Raw genomic sequence first — 22,102 nt, 5'->3', positions numbered from 1 at the left:
CAAATAATGAAAAGGAATAAGAGCCAAATGTTTGAAGCCATCAACTCTGCATAGACAAATGAACGAATAAATAAAATGTGGGGAGCTGGAGATGCAGTTCAGCAATAGTTTGCCTGGAGTGATGGTTAGTGTTAGCGGCAGAACCTAGACTCCCCTCTGGGGGGGGCGGTATTTTCACTATGTTAACTGAAGCGGGGAGACTGGCCTGCTCTGGGTAGCGCCTTTCCTGGAATCCTGGACTGTAGATGTAGAAAGGGAGCTGAGTAGCACGTACATCCATCACTCTCTGCTTCCTGGCTACGGATGGGATGTGGCCAGCTTGCTCCAGCTCATGCTGCTGTGGCTCCCCCACCATGATGGGTGTACCTTGAACCAGGAGCAAGTTCAAATGCACAGAGGCAGAAAGTAGAAGAGTGGCTGCCAGGCAGCAGACGGAAGGGAGAGCATTCGCTTACATTTTGGGGCATTATGCATTTTAGATGGGAGAGCAGGGCTTAGCTAGCACCAGGCAGCCTCTCCCACACTATCAACCCTTCCCTAAGTTGCCCTCATCTCTTCCCCACAAACTCATCTCCATTCCCTCAATACAATTCTATCACAGTCACGGATGTTGTTGACTTTGGCCAAGTTAATATACTTCACACATAAGACATATCTTGTACTGTGTTTTTTCTTGCATAGCTTTTTTAAAAAAGGCCTATTCTATTCATATAGTTCAGTGAGTTCCGACGGATACTTACACCCTGTAAACATCACCCTAATCGCAATGCGGAATTTCCCCCAACAAATCCCCCCCCCACTGTTTTGCAGTCAAGTTCCCCACCTTGGAAGAATTAAATAAGTAAGCCACCTGTAACAGGGCCCCAGGCATTAGTAGGCCCTGGGACCCTAGCACAACTGACTCCATGGTGGAAAGTACCATTCAGGCTATAAAACTCAGCACATAGCACCATCTGCCAAAACTAAAACAAAGGCTTAATCCATCAAAGTCCACAGTTGTGGAAAATGTACTAACCTTGCTTTTTGGCTTTTGTAGTTCTACTTCTGGCTAACTATTCTTGTTAACTGAAGTATGTCAACCCAGGAGATGGTTTTTGTGCTTAAAAGCTCACCCCGAGAAAGGCTCAGGTATACACTGGGATCCAAAACACCCCGTAGTCGCCAGTCAGCTCATAAAGATTTTCTATTAGCTTAAACCCATGTCGGAGCAGTCTTTGATGAATGCCCTCACAACACCACCCACACTCAACTTCCCATACATCTCAACATTCCACAAATAAAACATCCACCACCACAACATTAGAAAGAACTGACAGGTAGAAGAGGTGTGTGTTATGTGCCTGGAGATGAGGGACTTGGAGGAGGCATGGTGGGGAGTGTGAATGTAGACGGTATGCTTGCTGAGCCAAGAAACGAACAAGGCTTGGCGCGGCAAGAGAGAGTTCACTTTGACTCAAACCAGGATTTCTTCATTTCTCCCTATTTTATTACCATGGAAATTCGTGCACACTTCATCCACCCCCCCACCCCGCCCACCCCACCCCCGTCCAAGCTGGGCGGTTATGAAGTCCCCCAGCGCTAGGGATAACCCAGGGCCATATACCTGCTAGGCAAGTGCTCTAAGGTTGAGTAACACAGCATAGCGTAGGATAATTAAGCCGTGCTCCCCTGTCTCAATTAGGTGGTAAGCTCCCTCGTCCTGCACTTAGAATGAATGGGCTTAGTTGATTCCCTACCGCAGGGGGCGCTCTACGTCGGCCTCTCGCTCGGCGCTCGGGTTCCGCTCTAGCCTCCAGGACGCCGCTCTATGGCGGCGGGGAGGCCCGGCCGGGAACAGCTGCGGCTTTTTGTCCCGACGCGGCGGGAGCGCGCAGCGCGCGTGCGCACGCGGAGGCGTCGGGCTTCTCACGGACCGTGCGAGGTGCGGTGCGGCGGGGGCTAGGCGGCTGCGGACCCACGGAGCGGCAGACCGAGCGGCCCCTGCGGCCCGCGGCGGCCAGGCGGCCCGAAATGTTGTCTGGGAAGAAGGCGGCGGCGGCGGCGGCGGCGGCAGCGGCAGCGGCGGCGGCGGCGGCTGGGACGGAGGCCGGGCCCGGGGCGGCGGGCGGCGCCGAGAACGGCTCTGAGGTGGCCGCGCCAACCGCGGGCCTGGCGGGCCCCACCGACGTCGCCACGGGGCCGGCGGGCGAGCGCACTCCGCGGAAGAAGGAGCCTCCGCGGGCCTCGCCCCCCGGGGGCCTGGCCGAGCCTCCCGGGTCCGCCGGGCCTCAGGCGGGGCCCACGGCCGGGCCCGGCTCCGCGACGCCCATGGAGACGGGGATAGCCGAGACCCCGGAGGGCCGACGGACCAGCCGGCGCAAGCGGGCGAAGGTGAGGCCAGGCCCAGCCGCTGGTCGGTGGGAGGGGGTGGGGGTGGCGGGGGAGGGGAGGCCCGGCCTTTGTGCGGGGACCCGGGGTCTCGGGCACGGGAGGGTGTGACCGTGATCTTCTTCTGACTGGGAAAGATGGCTTCCCGACGCGCTGGTCCACCTGGGTGGCTGGTGTGCACCGACATCGGGCGCCTTTGGGTCTGCGTGTGTGTGGGAGCTGGAGGTGACGCTCGAGAGTCAAGGAACACGAAAAGGAAGGGTTTTTTTTTTTTCTTCTTTTGTTTTTAAAAGGTCTTGCTCTACGCCAGGTTTTAAAATTATTTTTCTCTCACAGTGCTCTTTTGGCGTAGATTTTTTTAAAAATGATTTATTGTCTGTGTGCTAGTGGGGATCATAGGACCATTCCCTCGAGTCGGTTTTGTTTTTCCACGATGCCCAGGAACCGAACCGAGGTTGTCAGGCTTGGCGGCAGACGCTGTCTCCAGCCTCGGGTAGACTTTACAGATGTGGAAAGCGGATGAAGAACGCACATACCGTTTGGTCACGTTGCAGATGCAAATATTAAGATTTGATAAGCAGATAACCTCAGTTTCACACCTCTGTGTGCCAGATGGTGCATTTGGCGCACGGCCAACGTTTTCGTTTTGCCAAACACCACTGAACGGGTATTGTTAGCTTCATTTTAAGAATAAGTAAACTGAGGTTTACAATGTAAAAGTTTTGACAAGGTGTCATTCAAAACAAAGAACCACCTGGGTCAGTGACATTGCCAAGCACACTAGTGTGGCTTTACTGCACAGACTTTGGCGTTTTCTGGAGAGATTTTGTTTGTTTTTTTCGAGACAAAGGTTTCTCTGTGTATGTAGCTTTGGAGCCTGTCCTGGATCTCACTTTGTAGAACAGGCTGGCCTCTGCCTCCCGAGTGCTGAGATTAAAGGCGTGCGCCACCACTGCCCTGCTTCTGGAGAGTTCTTAATCCGATAGGGAAAACTGGAAGTACATGTGGGTATATGTTGAATGCATGAAGTAGTCTAGGGATGTAGCTTGATGGCACAGCACTTGCCTAGCATGACCCAGGCCCAGGTTTTGTGTCCACAGCACTGCAAAATAAATAGATCAGTACAAGTGTTAAAGTTGTTCGACTTAGGTGCCCTTTCCTTATACATGTTTTCTCCTGCTGTACTTGGGAATGGTATGTGCTAGACAGGTTTTCTACCACTGCACCGTATCCCCTTTTTATATTGAAGCTATTGAAGCCCAGATTAGCCCTGAGTTTATTTTGTGGTCTACATAGGGCTTGAACTTGTGATCCTCTTGTTTCAACCTCCCAAGTTACTGAGATTCTAGGCTTACCTTATTAGGCCTGTGCTTGTTTTGGTTTTGATCTGACATCTTGTTATGTTGTGCAGTTTCATCTCAAACTCTGGAATGAACACATCCACCTAGGCTTCCAGAGTATCCAGGATGACAGGTGGACGGACATCCTTGTGCCAGGCTGCTGTGTATGGTTTTTCTAAGTTGGTGGGATGAGGAGCATCTTGAGAGGAGTGTTTTACCAGAGAGCCCTCAGCTTCAACTACCTGCTTGAGAGATCTAATGCTCTCTGCCCAGTAAAATGAATTTGGAGGGAAGGCTTTTTTCTGTGGGCTTTCATCAGAACACGGAGTAGAAAGATGGAGTACTGGAGCTGGAATGGTTTCAGCCCAGATGAAGGAGAGGAAGGGCATAAGGAGGGTCAACCAAAACCAATTATGTGTGAAAATGCCATAAGGAAACCTATCGAACATGCTTTTAAAATCCCCAAAACTAGAATCCTGTTTTTAACTTCCAAAGAAAAAGTGCATGTGGTGAAGGCAAAAGACGTAAGTGGAAACACCCCTCCCAACCCCACTCCTGCCCAGTACCCAGATAATCTAAACATATTTCAATCAGCCTGCATTATTTTTTGTTGTTTTTGTTTTATTTTAGAGGCATTAAAAAGCACAGAGGTTGATGACTTCAACCCTTAGAAATGAAACAAGGCAGAGCCCAGTAGGGTTCCGTTTTATCAATTCAGTTGAAAGTATGGCCAGAAACAGATTTGAGATCATTTAAAGCAGATTCGAGATCATTCATGTGCCAATATTGTTTTTTAAATATGTATTCATAAGATAAATCAGCACCACAGTCAGTGGAGAACATTTTCACTGTTTCCCAGAGACATCTGTACCATAGCTGTCTTTTCTCATCCCTACCTCCAACCCCTAGCAGCTATTAGTCTGCTTTCTGACTACATGGAGTTGCTTATTCTGAACATTCTGTATGGCGTCTCAGGATATGTGGCCCTGTATTTTTGCCATTAGTATGGGTTTGTCATTTCTCCATTTGATGGACATTTTTTTTGGGGGGGGGTCTCTACTTTTTTCCTGTTATGTATAATTTAGCTGTTATGTACAACATGTAAGCATAAGTTTTCAAGTCTTGTAGTACCTGGGATTATAATTGCTGAGTCATGTGTGAATTCTGCTTTTCTTTGATGAGGAAATGGTACCAAATGTTTTTCTAAAGTAGCAGCTACAGTTTCACCTTTTCATCGACAATGTGTGTGCGCGTTCATTTTCTCCATATCTTTGTATTTAGCATTGTCTGTCTTTTACTATAGCCATCTTTGTGGATCTGAAATGGTATCTCATTGTACTTTGACATGTATTTCCTTAATGGCTAATGATGTTGAACATGGTTGGGGTCGGCTTTTTTTGTTTGTTTTTGTTTTTGTTTTTCAAGATAGGGTTTCTTTATGTAGTGCTAGCGGTCCTGGAACTCACACTGTAGATCAAATTGGCCTCAAACTCAGAGATCTGCCTCTTTTGTCTCCAAGTGCTGAGATTAAAGGCATGTGCCACCTCCACCCCTTTTGCCTTTTGTATGTGAGATATCTTTTTTGTTGTTGTTGTTTGTTTTTCAAGACAGGGTGTGGTGATATTATGTCCCCCAATATATTGTCCACCTTAATAAACTTACCTGGGGTTAGAGAACAGAACAGCCGCTAGATAGACATAGAGGCCAGAAAATGGTGGCACACAGACCTTTAATCCTAGCATTCCGAAGGCAGAGATCCATGTGGATCTCTGTGAGTTCAAAGCCACACTGAAAACAGCCAGGCATGGTGACACACGCCTTTAATCCCAGGAAGTGATGGCAGGAAGCAAAAAGGTATATAAGGCGTGAAAACCAGGAACTAGAGTCTTGTTAAACTTTTAGGCTTTTAGCAGCAGTTCAGCTGAGATCTATTTGGATGAGGACACAGAAGCTTCCAGTTTGAGGAAACAGGATCAGCTGAGAAGTTGGCAAGTTGGCTGATCTTTCAGCGTTCACCCCAATACCTGGCTCCAGGTTTGTTTTTATTAATAAGACCTTGTAAGATTCGTGCTACAACAGGGTTTCTCTGTGTAGTTTTGGTCCCTGTCCTGGATTTACACGACAGGAAGGGAGATGGTCACAGAGCCACACCGTCTAGACAGATAGGACAGACAGACCCTGGATGTGTTCCTCTACTAGACAGAGCCTCCGAGTTCCTTTACTAGACCAAGCTGGCCTCGAACTCCCAGAGATCCGCCTGGCTCTGCCTCCTGAGTGATGGGATTTAAGGTGTGAGCCACCATTGCCCAGCTCATTTTTTTTTTTTTTTTTTTTTTTTTTGGTTTTTTTCGAGACAGGGTTTCTCTGTGTAGCTTTGCGCCTTTCCTGGAGCTCACTTGGTAGCCCAGGCTGGCCTCGAACTCACAGAGATCCACCTGGCTCTGCCTCCCGAGTGCTGGGATTAAAGGCGTGCGCCACCACCGCCCGGCCATTTTTTTTTTTTTAAAGGACAGTTTAGGCCTTAAACTGGTCTTAAACTCGTTATGTAGTTGAGGATGACCTTGAGTTTCTGATCCACCTGCCTCCATCTTTAGTACGGTGCTGTGATTACTGGTACGTGTCACTTATACCCAGTTTTATTTGGCACTGGGGATCAAACCCAGGGCATCCCGTGTGCTAGGCAGGCACTCTACTAACTGAGCTACATCCCCAGCTCTACCTAGTCACATTCTTGGCTCATTTTTTAAAATGGGTTTTTAAATTGTTTTATAGCAAGATTTATTTATTTATTTATTTTAGTTTCAAAAGTTTTAAACTTTGATGAGGTCCAATTTATGTTTTCGCCTTGTTCCACTGCTCCCAGTGTTAGACCTAAGGAATGTCATTTTGTCCCCTGATGTAGTTTTCTATCCATATGTCACTAACACTGTTCTGGTTATTGTGGTTTTGAAAAAGATTTTTGAAATCAAGATGTGTGAACTCTGTGAACTCTTCAGCTTTGTTCTTTTTCAAGATCATGTTATTTTCATAGGAATTGTAGAACTACTTTATTAAATTCTTTTAAAATTCTCACCAGGCGATGGTGGCGCAAGCCTTTAATCCCGAAAAACCAAAAAAAAAAAAAAAAGAAAGAAAGAAAGAAAAAGAAAAGAAATTTCTCGAGGACGTGTGTGTGTGTGTGTGTGTGTGTGTGTGTGTGTGTGTGTGTGTGTGTATGAACCTGTGCTTACGTGTTCATGTTTGTGCGTGCGGGTGCATGGTATGTATGTTAGTGTTTGTGTAGAGGTAGAGGTTGATCAGTTGTCCTCCTCAGTCATTTCTCTGAATTATTATTTTTTAAGATTTATTTATTTATTATGTATATAATATTCTGCCTGCATGTATCCCTGCAGGCCAGAAGAGGGTGCCAGATCTCATTATAGATGGTTGGAAGCCACCATGTGGTTGCTGGGAATTGAACTCAGGACCTCTGGAAGAGCAACCTGTGCTCTTAACCTCTGAGCTACCTCTCCAGCTCCTCTCTGAATTATTTTTAATCTAGGATCTTTCTCTTTCTTTGAGCCTGGAGCTCACTGATTTGTCCAGATGACTGACTGCAAGCCTCCAAGATTCTCCTTTTTCTGAATGTTACTGACTAAGCCATTGTCTTTGTAATTCTCTTGGGCTTAATTCTTGTTTTTCCTTCTCGATTAGCCCTTTTTTCTTTATATGTGCATATGTGTAGCGAGTGTGTGTGTGCTTACATTTGCGTGCATGTGGAGGTTGGTATACAGTGTTTTTCTTTATCACTTTCCACTGAGGCAGGGTTTCTGACTGAACCCCAAACTTTTGTGATTTGGCTTGTCTGTCTTACTCCAAGGATCCCTGTGTCTCCTGAGCACTAGGATTACATGTGGGCCGCCATTCCTGACAGCCTTTTATGTGGGCGCTGGGGACTATGGTCTTCATTTCTGTTCACTGTGCTTTTGTCCCAGGAGTCATCTTCCCAGCCTGTGATCACTTCTTAAACTTTCAAAAGGAATATGAGATATGTTTATTTTGGGGACAATAAGAAGCAAGGATGTGGGGCTAGAGATGGCTCAGTGTTTAAGAGCACTGGCTGTTCTTCCAGAGTACCTGGGTTTGATTCCCAGTACCCACATGGTGACTCACAACCATCTGATCCAGGGGATCCAATGCTCTCTTCTGGTCTATGTGGACACTGTATGCATGTGCACAGAAACACTCGGATGTTAAAACGCCCATAGCAAAAAATAAATTAAAATGCAAAAAAAGTAGCAGCAGCAAAGAGGTCAGAAATTTTACCCATTCATAGCCAGACTTGGTGACTAGTGTAAATCATAGCTTCAGTGGATGATTATCTGTTTAAAGAATAAAAGGTAAGCTGATGAGTGTGGCCAGCGTTGTGGGGGAAGTGGAAACAGGAGGTTCTCCAAGGCTTATTGACTGCTAGACAAGCTCCAGGTTCAGTGAGAGACCCTGTCTCAAGGGAAGAAAGCAGAGAGTAATAGAACAGGGCATCCATTTTTCTCCTTTGGGCTTAGAATGTGCAGGAGTACATATACCACAGAGAATTTTTTAAAAAAGGAGCTGAGGCCAGTTTATATAGGCTTTGCTTTAAGAGTTTTGAGATGTATACAGACAATATAGCAGTTTTGTTGTTTGGAGATTTGTCTAATGTGGGGGTGCCTCTTTTAAAATAGCATGAAATTACATAATCAAAACTAGGTTGAAGTTTTGTAAAGGTATTATTGGCAGGTTCAACGCCTAGGCTCTGGCAGTGACCTAACAAACAGGCTGGGCCATCTGTCCTCAATATTTGTCAATTTAAAGAGACAAATAATAGCAAAAGCCAGGGGGTGGGGGAAGGAGGGATACTCAAAGTGGCCACAGTGGGAAGAGAAACTAATGCCTGAGCTACATCCTCAGTCTTTAATATTCTAAGAAAGGATATTTTGATGTAGGCTGCCCATGAAATTGTTAGTTAGCCTCTAAGTACCTGGGTGCTAGAATTATAGGCATATATCATCATATCTTGTGCACTAGTTAACTGTATTTTTGGATGAGTGTGGTGGTATTGTGTTCCCCAAAATATTGTGTACCCTAATAAACTGATCTGAGATCAGACAGAAAAGCCACTAGATACTTAGGATAGGCAGTGGTAGCACATGCCTTTAATCCTAGCATTCCAGAGGCAGAAATCCATGTGTTCAAGGATACAGCCAAGCATGGTGACTCAGGCCTTTAATCCCAGAAAGCAAGCCTTTAATCCCAGGGAGTGATGGCAGAAAGGAAAGGTATATAAGGCATGAGGACCAGAAACTAGAAGCATTTGGCTGGTTAAGCTTTTAGCTGGTTAAGCTTCAGGCTTTCGAGCAGCAGTTCAGCTGAGAGCCATTGGGATGAGGACACAGAAGCTTCCAGTCTGAGGAAACAAGATCAGCTGAGAAGTTGGCCAGGTGAGGTTAGCTGTGGCTTGTTCTGTCTCTCTAATCTTCCAGTGTTCACCCCAATACTTGGCTCCAGGTTTGATTTTATTAATTTATTAATAAGACTCTTTAAGATTCATGCTACAGATGAGGGCTGTTTTAATTGAAACTTGAGTGTGTGAGGTTGATAATATACACACTGAAAAAAACTTGAAAGAGAGCTTGAGTCAGAGATGTGTGACCAGCATTATGGTGTAAGTTACAGATTGGAGCAAACCTAAACTGACACTAGATTCTTCCTTGAGGCCTTCTGTCTTTAATAACTAAGTTGGTTAGATCCTTGTGAAGTTTGAAATCAATTAATTTCCATTAATGGTTCCAAATAGAGCCCCTGATTGAAATTCTCCTTGTATTTAGTTTTTTCTGGTATACTCTCCACATAGGTAGAATACAGAGAAATGGATGAAAGCTTGGCCAACCTCTCAGAAGATGAGTATTATTCAGAAGAAGAGAGAAATGCCAAAGCCGAGAAGGAGAAGAAGCTTCCCCCACCGCCTCCTCAAGCCCCACCTGAGGAAGAAAATGAAAGTGAGCCCGAAGAACCATCTGGTGAGTTGTAGTGACCAACCGTGGTTTGTTTTGTCTTAGAAATAAGAATCAGTTGTTTGTTCCTATCTTGCGGTGTTATTTATGTCTTCATCTTTGGCTTATATTCTGATTCTGGGGCTCTTTGCTGTGTGTCTTTTTATGTGTGTGTATACATGTATGTATGGGTACATGTATACATAGTGCTGCTGATAATTTTTTGTGCATATATGAAGAAAATGAAGGATGGAGATAGATAATAGTAGTGTATGTTGGCTAGAATTAGGAGAAAAGAAATGGTTAGAGAAAACACAGAATGTCAAGTCCACAGAGTCAGTCCTGTCGGCAACAAGTTGACTTCACAGCTTCAAGTTTTGGTTTTTTAGTGTTATTGTTTTTGTTTTTATTTATACATACTTGTTAGTAAAAACTTTTTTTCCTGATGAACATATATAAAAAATTCTGAAGCTAAAAAGACCAGGCCTAAGATTTTGTAATTTTTATTATTGAGCTTTCTAGTCAAAGGATTGGTATAAGAAAAGACCGTGGGGCTGGGGAGGTGTTCAGTCAGTTAAGGACTTGCTGTGCAAGTCCAAGGACCTGAGGTCAATCCCCAACACCTGCGTAAAAGTTGAGTGTGGTAGCACGCCCCTGTAATAGCGGTGTGAGGAGGCAGAGACATGATGACTGCTGAGGTGTGTTGGCCAGCCAGCCTAGCTGAATCTGCCAGCTCCAGGATCAGTGACTGTCTTAGAAAATAAGATGGAGAGGGACTGAGGAAGCCAGGCACCGTTGAACTCTGGCATCCTTATGCACACTCACACACATGTGCAGCCACACACACACACCCAAGAGAAAGGGCCATGAAGAGACACTGGTTGCACTTAAGCTTCCTTAGCCCATGAATTGGGCTAAGATGATTGGGTTTATATTGTTATAAGCTTCAGACAGCCTTTAAAGAACTCGGAACTGTTGTCCACCGTGAGCCCTAGCTTTCTGAGGATATCCTAGCCAGTTCTGGCTTGTTTTGGAGAGACAGTATAAAACAAGAGTCTCAATTAATATTTTGTGTTTTCTGCCCTGAATAACATTTCATTAGCTCGTTTTGACTTTGGAAAATCATAGCGTTCCTCTCCTTGAAATGACTTTAAATTTCTGTTAGCTGCCCATACTTCACCAGTTCTTTTACTTCTGTACCCTTAAAATAGGAAGCTCATTTTGGGTCACGTCTGCTCTCTCTTGTGTTCCTTTTAGAGTTAACCAGATTAAAACTCATTCTGACAGCTTTTAGCTTTGGACATAGCATCTTTTTATTTTTATTATCCTGGATGTTTCTCCTCTTGGGTGTCATTTTAAATGAGTAGAACTTATTTTTCTAAAGCCTACTATTAATGCTGGTACTCCACTTGAGAGTATTAGAAGTCAATTGTTAATCTGAATTTAGGTTTAGAGCTTAAATTCTGACTAAAGCTCTTAAAAATAATATATAATTGAAATAAAATATTATAAAAATACTTTCTGAAAAAGAGAAAGATTAAATTCTAAATTCATTTCATCCCAGTATCCAGGGGTTTTCCTAAGACTTTCTTAAAATAATTTGTCAGGCAGCTCATTATTGGAAGGCTTCTAGTCTGGTGCCTTACATTTGCACATGTTCTTGAGGCAGCAGAGCCTTCTCCGTACCTCAGCAACACCTTCTCATTGTTGCATTTTCTTCCTGCCCTTCCCAAATCTTGTATTTAGCTTTCTTTGTTTAATCTGTATCTCCCTCTCTTCTTTTTATGCCTCCTAATACAGTCTTTTGGATTCTTATCTATAGCCGGAAGTTTTCCTATGTCTTGCCTGACCCATAGTAGCTTATAAAAAAAAACACACACAGAGGCTTATATTAATTACAAATTGTTTGGCCTATGGCTCAGGATTCTTGCTAGCTAGCTCTTTCATCTTAAATTAACTCATTTCTGTTAATCTGTGTTTTGCCACAGCCTTGGCATTACTGATCTGCTGACATGTTGCTCCTTGGGTGGAGGGCTAGTGTCTGCTCTGACTCTGCCCTCTTCTCCCTCTATGTCTCTTGGATTTCTCTCCTGACTCTTATCCTGCCTTACCATAGACCAAAACAGCTTCTTTGTTAGCCAATGGTAGCAACACGTATTTACAGCATACAGAAAGACCATCCCAGGCGCTTATCTTTTTCCTCTGCCTTTGCTGGGCACTTGCTGTTGAAATGCTTGCTATAGCTCATGAGGCTACAGATTCTCAACCTAAGAGTTCTTAAGTATTGTACAGTGATGATCTGATATGTCAGAGTTTGTTTTTTGGTGTGGTATTCTGTGGTCCCAGTAGATAAGACTTATCTTAAGTACCAACTTGATACATACATACTTCTGTCCTTTAAAAACATAAACTAAGTCTTGGTTTTTATGTGTTTTTGTAAGAGTTTTATTACATACATATCAGGCCCTGGTCCTACAAAATGTGTTTTGAAGGGATTTGGGGTTGGAGGCACTGTCTTTACTCCATTATGTTGCAGTAATCCAGTGCTTTAGTATAAAGAAGGTGTCTTAGTATTTTTGAGAAAGGTAGGTTTTAAGTTAAGGAAATAACTAGAAGTTATGTTTTAAGTGTTGCTTGATTTTATTCTTACCTACTTTTAAATTTGTTTACACAATTTTGCTTTGCTTTCTAAAGTGTTCATTTGAGGGGGAAGGCTTTGTTATTTATAGATGCCCAAGGTGTTCCAAAGATTGATCAAATGATGTAATTGGAGAAGTTCCTTTAGATGAGAATTGGATAAGGAAGCTGGAAAGCAGATTGGAGCCTGGCTTGACTGGTAGTCTGATTGAAGGTAGTATCCAAGTTACTTTGTTTTTGCAGAACTGGCATCTAAGCCAGGGCCTCCCCTAGCCAGAATTGTGTTCTACAAGTTATTCACTAGCATTTCCTCAGTCTCTCACTAGGTACTACACTAGTGAGAGTACGAGGGTAGTACTGAGTTACTTGTTGTAGAAAAGTCAGTCTGTAGAGGGAACTAAAAGCATAGAGAGGAACATTGGAGAGAGGAAAGTTTTAGGAGAGTTGATTTGTAATGGGATGCCTTTCTCATACTAAGTGATACTTCATCCAGCCCCCATAGTTAATTTTTAAAAGTGAAAATAAGATATTTTGTTTCATGTTGTTTGATTAAATTTAATTTATTGGGAGGAAGTTCTCTATTTGGACTTAAACGTTGCCCCCCTCCCAATTTTTTGACATTGCACTATGGCATTGTAGTCCTTCCTGTTAAGAGCATATGGGTAAATACAGATTTTTTTTTTTTTTTTTTTTGAGACAGAGTCATTGAGATCCACCTACCTTGTCTCCCAAGTGCTGGGACTAAAGATGTGCGCCACCACCGCCCAGCTTACAAATTTTTAAATATTAACTGTTGTTTATATTTAAACCTATATTATTTTGTTTTCTTAAAATTTCCATGTTGTTTATATTTGGTTTAACAACTGATAGTTTTGTTTCATCTCCCAGTGTCTTTTCTATGAAGATTAAACTTTGTTTTTGTGATTGGAAACAAACTGCCTTTGGATCGTATGTATTGGTTAACAGTGGAGCTTCTGTAATAGAAAACTCATTCAGTCGACCTTCACCCTCCCCTGGGTTGATCTAGTAGAAATGCACTTTATTTGGAGCTTGCCTCAGCTTGTCTCATGTACTTCAGATCATCATCCCTTGGCGTTGGTCAGGCTTTACCCTGCTAGCTGCTCTGCTGCTACTAAGCCTTTGTGTACAAAAGCCTCACTTGTCCCATTCCACTACTTTACTATTGCTGACTTTATATTTTCAGTAGAGTACTCGGTTTTAGGAATATAATATTCTATTTTGATAATAGAATATAAGTAGCTTTGTTGTGCATAGTTTGAGACATTTATGAAAACATACTTCAAAATAATAAGTAAAAGCACATTGAAAATGGGCCATTAGATGCTTTTCTAAGGCTTCTTCAAGTTAATGTGTGTGAGCTGTTTTCACAGAGGCTCTGCTTAAACAACTGCTCAGTTAGATGGTTAGTGGATTAGCAGTTATAATCTATCTGTTAAGTATGAAAAGAAGATTCTATCTTATTTACATTCTTTTTTTAAGCCAGGTGAAGGTATCTTTGCAGTAGAATCAGTTCTTTTGTACTTGGAATGTGTGTGTTTGGGGGGAAAGCTGTTAAATTAGCAAAATTTATTTATGTGATAATTGGTATAACAAAATTTTTGTGTGCATTAAATAATTTGGAGACCCTTGGAATAAACTGTCGGCTTAAAAATTAAGTATCTTAATTCACTTTGGATTGGAAAGTGTAGTTCAGTGGTAGAGCATTTGCCTAGCATAACGTAAGGCTCTGGGTTTGCTCCCCAGAACTGCCAACCCCATCTCCCCCAAAACAACAACAAACTAAAACAAAAAACCCCTCTAAAACAAACCGCACATAAAAGGATATCCAGGAGCTAGGGAGATGGTTCAGTCAGTAAAGTGCTTGCCTTGGAAGCATGAGGATCCGAGTTCAGGTCCCAAACAACCCGGGTGCAGTGGTTTATGTCTGTAATCCCAGCACTGGAGAAGCAAAGACAGGATTCCTGGGGCTTGCCAGCAGTCTAGATGAATCACCAAGTTCTAGGTTCAGTGAGACTCAAAATAAGGTGAAGACTGCTGGGATAGTGATAGATACCTTTAATCCCAGCACTCTGGAAGGTAGAGCCATATGGATCTCAGTGAATTCAAGCCTAGCCAGGGCTGAAAAATGATGAAACTTACCCAACCACCCCCTCCCCAAAAAGAGGAGGAAGAAAGGAAGAGAACAGTTGAGGATGATACACATATGCACATACACCCAAAAAATAAATTAAAAAGTATACCCAACCTGGATTAGTAAAAATACTAAGTAATCTAAAAAAATAAGTATAGAAAAGATAGGAGTAGAAGAATTTAATTTGTTTCAGTGACATTGGATCACAAATTCTGTTATAGCGAAAATATGTGACAACAATGGATAAATATTTGATTAATTGGTTATTCGGTGTAACAGAAATCTAAATGGTGGAATCTTTTGTATTGTGGGTTTTGGAGGTGGGGGGGGGGGGTTCGAGGACAATTTGTGGAAGCTAGTTCTTACTTTCTACTATGTAGGGCCAGGGATTAAACTCAGATTGTTAGGCTTGGCAACAAATGCCTTTATCCAGTGAGCCATCTCTCTGGCCCTGGAGAAGAGCTTGGTTTGTAACAGGACCTCATATAGCCCAAGCTCATTTTGGTTTCACTGTGTTGAGGCCAAGGTTGAACTCGTGATCCTCCTGCCTGTACTCCCAAGGGCTGGAATTATAGGCATACATTATCACACTCAGCTGGTTTTCTTTACTTTAAAAGAAAAGGAGAAACCGGCAGTGGTGGCCCACACCTTTAATCCCAGCACTCGAGAGGCAGAGGCATGCGTATCTCTGTGAGTTTGAGGCTAGCCTGGGCTCCAAGTGAGTTCCAGGAAAGGCGCAAAGCTACACAGAGAAACCCTGTCTTAAAAAGGAGAAAACAGAGGACAGTGAGATGGCTCATGGGATAAATTTCCTTGCTATCTGTGCAAGCGTGATGTGATGACCTGCTTAGACCTTCCTGATCTATGATAGTGAGTTCCAGGACAACCAGAACTATGTGGAAAGACCCTGTCTTTAAAAAAAACAAAAAACAAAAAAACCCTAGAGAGACTTGGAATCTGAAAGTGTAGAGAGTACAGGGTTGGTATGTAATACAGAGGCAAAACTTTTGAAAAGTAAAATGGGAGCTGGAAGGTGGTCCATGCCTTTAATCCCAGAATTCAGAGGAAGAGGCAGGTGGATCTCTTCCAGGCCAGCATGGACTATAGAGTGAGTTCCAGGACTACATAGAAACATCCTGTTTCAAAAATAAAACAAAACAAACAAACAAACAAAAAAACATTCAAGGTTAGTTAGTTATAGTTGAAGATTAACTAGGATAGAAAGTGAATTAGATACATTTTGGACTTAACCAAAATAGGATAGATAATGGAATTATTTTCTCTGATTTGTCAAATACAAATGGACTAGGCATTGTTTAGGTATTTATTACTTGTATATATTGTATATAGTTATTGTACTTTTGTATATCGTTTTTCTCATGTTAGGTATAACCTTTTGCTTTTTTTCTTTTTATTAAAATAGAAAAGGGGAAATATGGTGGTATTTTATTTGTACTGAAATGTGATTTTAATTGTATGTTAATAAATAAAATTGCCCTGGGGTCAGAGCTATTAGAGCCATAGAAAGAGCGTGGCAGTGGTGGCACACGCCTTTAATCCCATAGATCTCTGTGTGTTCAGGGATACAGCCTGCATTGGAGACATATGCCTTTAAGACCTGGAGGGCTGTACTTACAGGCAGTGACGAGGCAGTCATGTGTTTGGGTTACAACCAATGAGAAGGCAGAACAGAAAGACTATGTAAAGACATACACACAGGAAGTAGGTCTCTTTCGGAGAGCTAGGAGCACCTCAGGAGGAAGGGTAAGATTTTAGCTCTGACCTCTGACCTCTGACCTCTTGGCTTTCTCTTTTACATTGGTTCTGTGTTTCTTATTTTAATAAGACAGTTGGTTACATCTACATCGCTGGAAATAAGGGCTCCTTTTGCTCTGCCATAACCTTTGGTGAATCTCTTGAGTCTAAGGCCAACCTGGTCCACAAAGCCAGTTCCAGGACAGCCAGGGCTACACAGAGAAACCCTGTCTTAAAAAAATCAAAACAAAACAAAAAGGTAAAATAGAGAAATTCTCTACACAAAATAAGATTTTTCCAAATGCAGTAGTTCTTTATTCACTTTATTCATCACACAACTAATTGTATAATTGTGGTCCTTTGTTGCAGGTGTGGTTCTGGAATCTAAGAATTCAAAAATAAGACTAGATTCCACCACAGTATTCAATCCAAAGGACTACAGATACTAGCAGCTGGCTTGGCTGTAGGAGTGAAGTGGCATAATACAAGTATTGAAGGAAAAGTGTAGCAAGAATCCAGGAGTTCATTTTATTTTCTAAAGTGGTAGATAAAATTGTATGAAATTATTTATATCAGATATGTGTTTAACCTGTTTTGAAGTAATCTTTTGTGTATTTGTAGAGTGTCAGAATCTATCGAGTGTCATCTATATTACCTTGATAAGATAGATCATTGTTGGGAGACTGCCTAGCACCTGCTCTGGGTAGTTTTCAGTACTACACAGCTTTATTGTTATTTACTGTAGTCATCATGTTGTGTCATAGATTTTGGGTTTTTTTTTTGTTTGTTTGTTTGTTTTTCGTTTTTCGTGACAGGGTTTCTATGTGTAGCTGTCCTGTAGCTGTGTTGGCTGTCCTGGAACTTGTTCTGTAGACCAGGCTGGCCTCAAACTCAGAGATCCACCTGTATCCACCTGCCAAGTGCTGGGATTAAAGGGGTGCACCACAACTTCCTGGCTGTTCCATAGGTCTTCTAGAAATTGTTTGCAAGCTAATGTTTCTGCCCCAGATTGGATTTTAGAAATTTTACATTAAACATGAAGAACTGATGTTTTTATGTGAAGTAGTTTTAGATTCTTGATTTTGAACTGTTAATTGCCTTTGGCTAGTAAGAAGAACCATCGAATCCTATGTTTGGCCTTAGAGAGATTACCCTACTTTCTTAATGAATGGGTTCATTTACTTGTTTATTTTGTTTTGATTTTTCAAAATAATAATAATTTTAGCTAATGGTTTTAGCTGAGCAACTTTATTGTTATGACTTTGACTTCTCTTTGCTACCATCATTTATTTGGTCTGATCACATGGTAATACAACAATGGGGTAATTTGAGGATTTTCCTCATTTGCCAAATGGGGCTTTCTGTGAAGAATCCATTGGGAAAATGTAAACTCTACTATTATGTATGAACATGTTGTATTAAATATACAGTTGAACTAGGACTAGGACAAATTGATAAAAATTGAGGTCAGCTTATAGCTTCCATAGATTTTTTTTTTTTTAGAAACTGGAAAGTCATTTTTAGTACTTCATTGTCAAATATGTGCAACTATGAAGTAGAATAGAAAGCATCTAGTATGGAATGTTACAGTGGTATTTTTAATAGTGGCCAGAATAAAATTTGATATTGTCCATTTTAAAACAGGTAAATAAGAAAAGTAGGCTTTGTTTTTTACTGCTCAGACAGACCCGAAGCTTGTAGCTAGGCAATATAACAGGATCTTATACGTTTTCTTTGGAACATTTTGAAAACTTATACTATGAATCAAGACTTTGCACAAAAATAGGCAACAGGAAAATCCCTACTGTGGAATGTGGGTAAATAGTGTTTGAAAACAGTCTTTCTGTTGGTTTCTGAAAGGTTTGCTTTCCTCAGCAGCTTACTGTGGATGGACTTCTTACTTTGTCTCCATGGTCCCTGCTGCTTCTGACTTGTGGTCCTTCTGGCATCATGAAGTTCCAGGCAGATCCTGCTTTCAACAGAATACCCTTAGTTCTAGACATTATGAAAGTTGCTTGTTTTAACTCACTTTTTCAATGATGGTGTAACTTTGGGATTGCTATTCCATTGAAACCCATGGATTTTATTGATATTGTTGCTCAAGTACTGACCATCATGAACAGTGTTAAAAGACCTCTAGTGTGCTTGAAAATTCTGGTTATTTTTGGCTACCTTTGTGAACCTAGTTTACTTTGTTTTACATTTATTCTAACAAGCATAGATCATTTATTCTGCACAAAATTGGGTCAAATAGGTAATAGGAAAGAACTGTATTGAGTTTATTTAACGATGCTTTAGATTATTTTTACTATTTTTATTTATATGTATGAGTGTGTGTCTCTCTCTCTCTTTCTGTATACACATGTATATTTGGTTGCCTGAAGGCATCAGATCTCCTGTAACTGGAGTTCCAGACAATTGTGAGTCACTTAATGTGGGAGCCCTTACCTTTAGCCTCTTGAATTTTTTTTTGTTTGTTTTGTTGTTTATTTGCTTGGGTTTTTTTTTTTTTTTTGGTGTGTGTGTGTGTGTGTGTGTGTGTGTGTGTGTGTGTGTGTGTGTGTGTGTGTGTGTGTGTGTTTTAAGACAGGGCCTTTCTATGTAGCCCTGGCTGGCCTGAAATTCAGCCTGCCTCTGCTGGGATTGAAGACATGCCACTACCGTGCCCAACTTTTGAACGGTGTTTAAAAAGTCATTTCTTACAATGGAGATAGCAGAAAATTAATACAAAGTAGTGATAATCACTCTCAATTTTTTTTTTTTTACATTTTTGTTTATTTTATGTGCATGTACCTATATGGCACAGAACAGGTCAATCCACCATGTGGGTCCCTTAGCTCAAACGGAGGTCATCACATGTGGCAACAAGTGCCTTTACTCACTAAGCTGTCTTTCTCTCTTAACTGGTTTGCTTTTGAAGTTATGGCTTTGTTTACTCTCCTAAGAGCAATCACATTTATTTATAAGCTCAAACTTGATGAGCCTCTTTCTACCTCCATGTAGTTTTAAAATCTTTAGATTCATTGTTCCTTCTATGTTGTATTCTTTAATTTTTAGTCATCTTTAGAATATTTCCGTTTCAGCTTTATCTCTTTCCATTTTATGTATTGCATTACCATTCTCCTGAATTAAAGGGGAATAATCTTTAAAGTCCTTTATCCTTTCTGTGTCCTCCTATGCACAGCCTTTTTGATTTAAGTCTTGTCCACTTATTCATTTGTTACAAGTTATTATTTTATTTTATTTTATAATACAATTCAGTTCTACATATCAGCCACAGATTCTCTTGTTCTCCCCCCTCCTGCCCCTCTCCCCTTCCCTCCAGTCCACCCCCCATTCCCACCTCCTCCAGGGCAAAGCCTCCCCTGAGGACTGAGGTCAGCCTGGTAGACTCAGTCCAGGCAGGTCCAGTCCCCTCCTCCCAGGCCGAGCCAAGCAACCCTGCACAAGTCCCAGGTTTCAAACAGCCAAGTTACAAGTTATTTTACTTCACGTATAAATCATTTTGTTGACATTTAATTGCATTTCCTTTCTCTAGGTCATTCTTCCTCCAAGACATGTTACAAAGTGGTTAAATCAGTTTAATTAAAACACAATTTGTTTTTTGTGTTTTGTTTTCTTTCTTTTTTTCTTTCCTTGAGACAGCGTTTCTCTGTATAACAATCCTGGCTGTCCTGGAACTCGATTTGTAGACTGGTCTCAAACTCACTGAGATCTGCCTACCTCTGCCTCCCATGTGCTGGGATCAAAGGTGTGTGCCACCACCACCTGGCTAAAATACAATTTGTTTTACTGTGGTGTTTTTGTTTGTCTGTTTGTTTGTTTTTGCTAAAGATCAGTTCAAGGCCAGCCTGGAATACATGACAGCTTGTCTTAAAAAATAAAAAGACATCTGGGTTGGGGATATAACAGTGATGGAATGCTTGCATGTGTGAGGCCATAGGTTCAGGTCCCAACACTGGAAAACAAATAAACAAAACACTGTGGGGCTAGGCAGGTAGCTCAAATGATAAATGTAGCTTTTCATTTAGTAGTGATGCAAGTAGAATCCAAGCTCTTGGAAGGGAACAGCAGGTAGGTCAGAAATTCAGTCTTCAGCTACATAATAGCAAAGGGTACATGAGATCTTGTCTTAAAAAAATAAAGAAAGCAAAGAAATTTTTTCTCAGCTCCTTTGAGAGGTGGGTAAATATACCACAAATACATTATGGTTAGAAAATAACCACATCCTTTCACTTCTAAACAAATTAAACTTTTAGGCCAAGAGCTAAATCTCTCTAAATCTTATTAAGCATGTTTTGGTTTTGTTTACCATCAGTTCTATTTGTTTGTTTGTTTTTGTTTTTTCAACAAAAACAAAGGGTTTCTCTGTGTTGACTTGGCTGTCCTGGAACTCACTGTATAGACCAGGCTGGCCTTGAACTCAGAGATCCACCTGCCTCGGCTGCCTCCTGAGTGCTGGGATTAAAGACTGCCCATCTGTTTTCCATCAGTTCTTATGCTGTATATTACCTTTTGCATTCATCCTCTTAATTCTTTAAGTAATACCTTGTATTTGAAGTTGTGTCATATTATGAAAGAGCTTTTAAAAATATTTCCAGGATTTTGATAGCTTCCAAATTTCTCCTATATATTCTTATCAATTAACAGTATCTTTTTAAGAACAGAATTTTCTTTGTAGACCAGACTGGACTTGAACTTGGCATCTTCCCACTTCCGCCTTCCAAGTAGTTCGGGGTTATAGGCATGCACTACTATTCTTGGCTCAATCAGTGTCTTTATAAGAATTTTTAAAATGTAATTTTAAAAGCAGAAGCAAGAAAGACTGCCTTACCTTGTTCTTTCGTTATGCTTTGTAGCACAGTAATCATGATTAAGAAATGTATCTTTTTTGTTGAGTACCATTGACAATAGAAAAACAAGAGAGGAACTGCTTGTAGCTTAAACAAATTTTGCTTGTAGTATGGCTTGTAGTTGGAGAAAAGGAAATGATAGAAACAGGAAGGGTGGAATAATTGAGGCTCAATGGCCAGTTGAAAGTGCTTTTGCTTTTCTCTTAGTTTTGTTTGTTTGTTTTAAGTATGAAATGTCTCTACAATAAGAAACCTTCATTTTTGCCAAGTTAGGAACATCATTTGAGAGAGAACTGCTAATATTCAACTCCTCTCTCTCTCTCTTTTTTTTCTTTTGGTATTTTGAAACAGTGTTTCTCTGTGTAGCTCTGGCTGTCCCCTGGAACTCACTATATAGACCAGGCTGTCCTCAAACCAGGAGATCCACCCCTCTCCGCCTCTTGGGTGCTGGGATCAAAGGTGTGCACCACCACTGCCTGGCTTAAAATGTTATTCTTAAACTGTATTTGTTTACTGTTATGAGCCTTTTCTCTCTTCCTTTTCTAAGTATGATTTAATATTCTAATCAACTTTGGTTCTGTTGGGAATTAAACCAACAATGACAACTTTTTTGAGGGGAGGGGTTGAGTCCAGGTTTCTCTGTGTAGCCCTGACTGCCCTGGAACTCACTGTGTAGATGCCTTGAACTGCCTTGAACTCAGAGATCCGCCTACCTCTGCCTCCCAAGTGCTGGAATAAAAGGTGTGTACTTCCACCGCCCAGCATTTTTTTTTTTAAACCCACAATTTTAGGGAATAAAAGATCATGCCAAGAATGAATATTTCTGATTTAAATTGTAGGGCCTGTGTTCTCAGGAATAGTTTGCAGATTAGGTTTAGCATTTGGATCTTCTCATCATGTTTATGTTCCCTAGGGGCTCTAAACAACAAATACGTATTGTCTAAGCAGAAGAGCCTTCTAGAACCTAGTGGGTCCTTTAGACAAGCA

The 22,102-nt window shown here is 41.6% G+C and overlaps 1 protein-coding gene across 2 annotated transcripts in view; it reads left to right on the top strand.

Moving 5' to 3' along the window:
- The first annotated feature begins 1,902 nt into the window (after nucleotides 1-1,902).
- The window catches only part of Kdm1a (lysine demethylase 1A), a 53,065-nt gene continuing 32,865 nt past the window's right edge, over nucleotides 1,903-22,102 (top strand). Inside the window, exons 1-2 of one of the 2 annotated variants that reach the window (XM_042272103.2) lie at nucleotides 1,903-2,370; nucleotides 9,580-9,745. In XM_042272103.2, the coding sequence (XP_042128037.2) occupies nucleotides 2,011-2,370; nucleotides 9,580-9,745 (526 nt within the window). In that variant the 5' untranslated portion in view covers nucleotides 1,903-2,010. The remainder of the gene's footprint in view (nucleotides 2,371-9,579; nucleotides 9,746-22,102) is intronic. The other variant, XM_042272105.2, reaches the window with a different exon arrangement.

This window comes from Peromyscus maniculatus, chromosome 2 (genome assembly GCF_049852395.1).
Source record: "Peromyscus maniculatus bairdii isolate BWxNUB_F1_BW_parent chromosome 2, HU_Pman_BW_mat_3.1, whole genome shotgun sequence".
NCBI classification, from domain to species: Eukaryota; Metazoa; Chordata; class Mammalia; order Rodentia; family Cricetidae; genus Peromyscus; species Peromyscus maniculatus.
The sequence above is the reverse complement of the archived record's forward strand: the minus strand, read 5'-3'. Positions and strand labels throughout refer to the sequence as shown.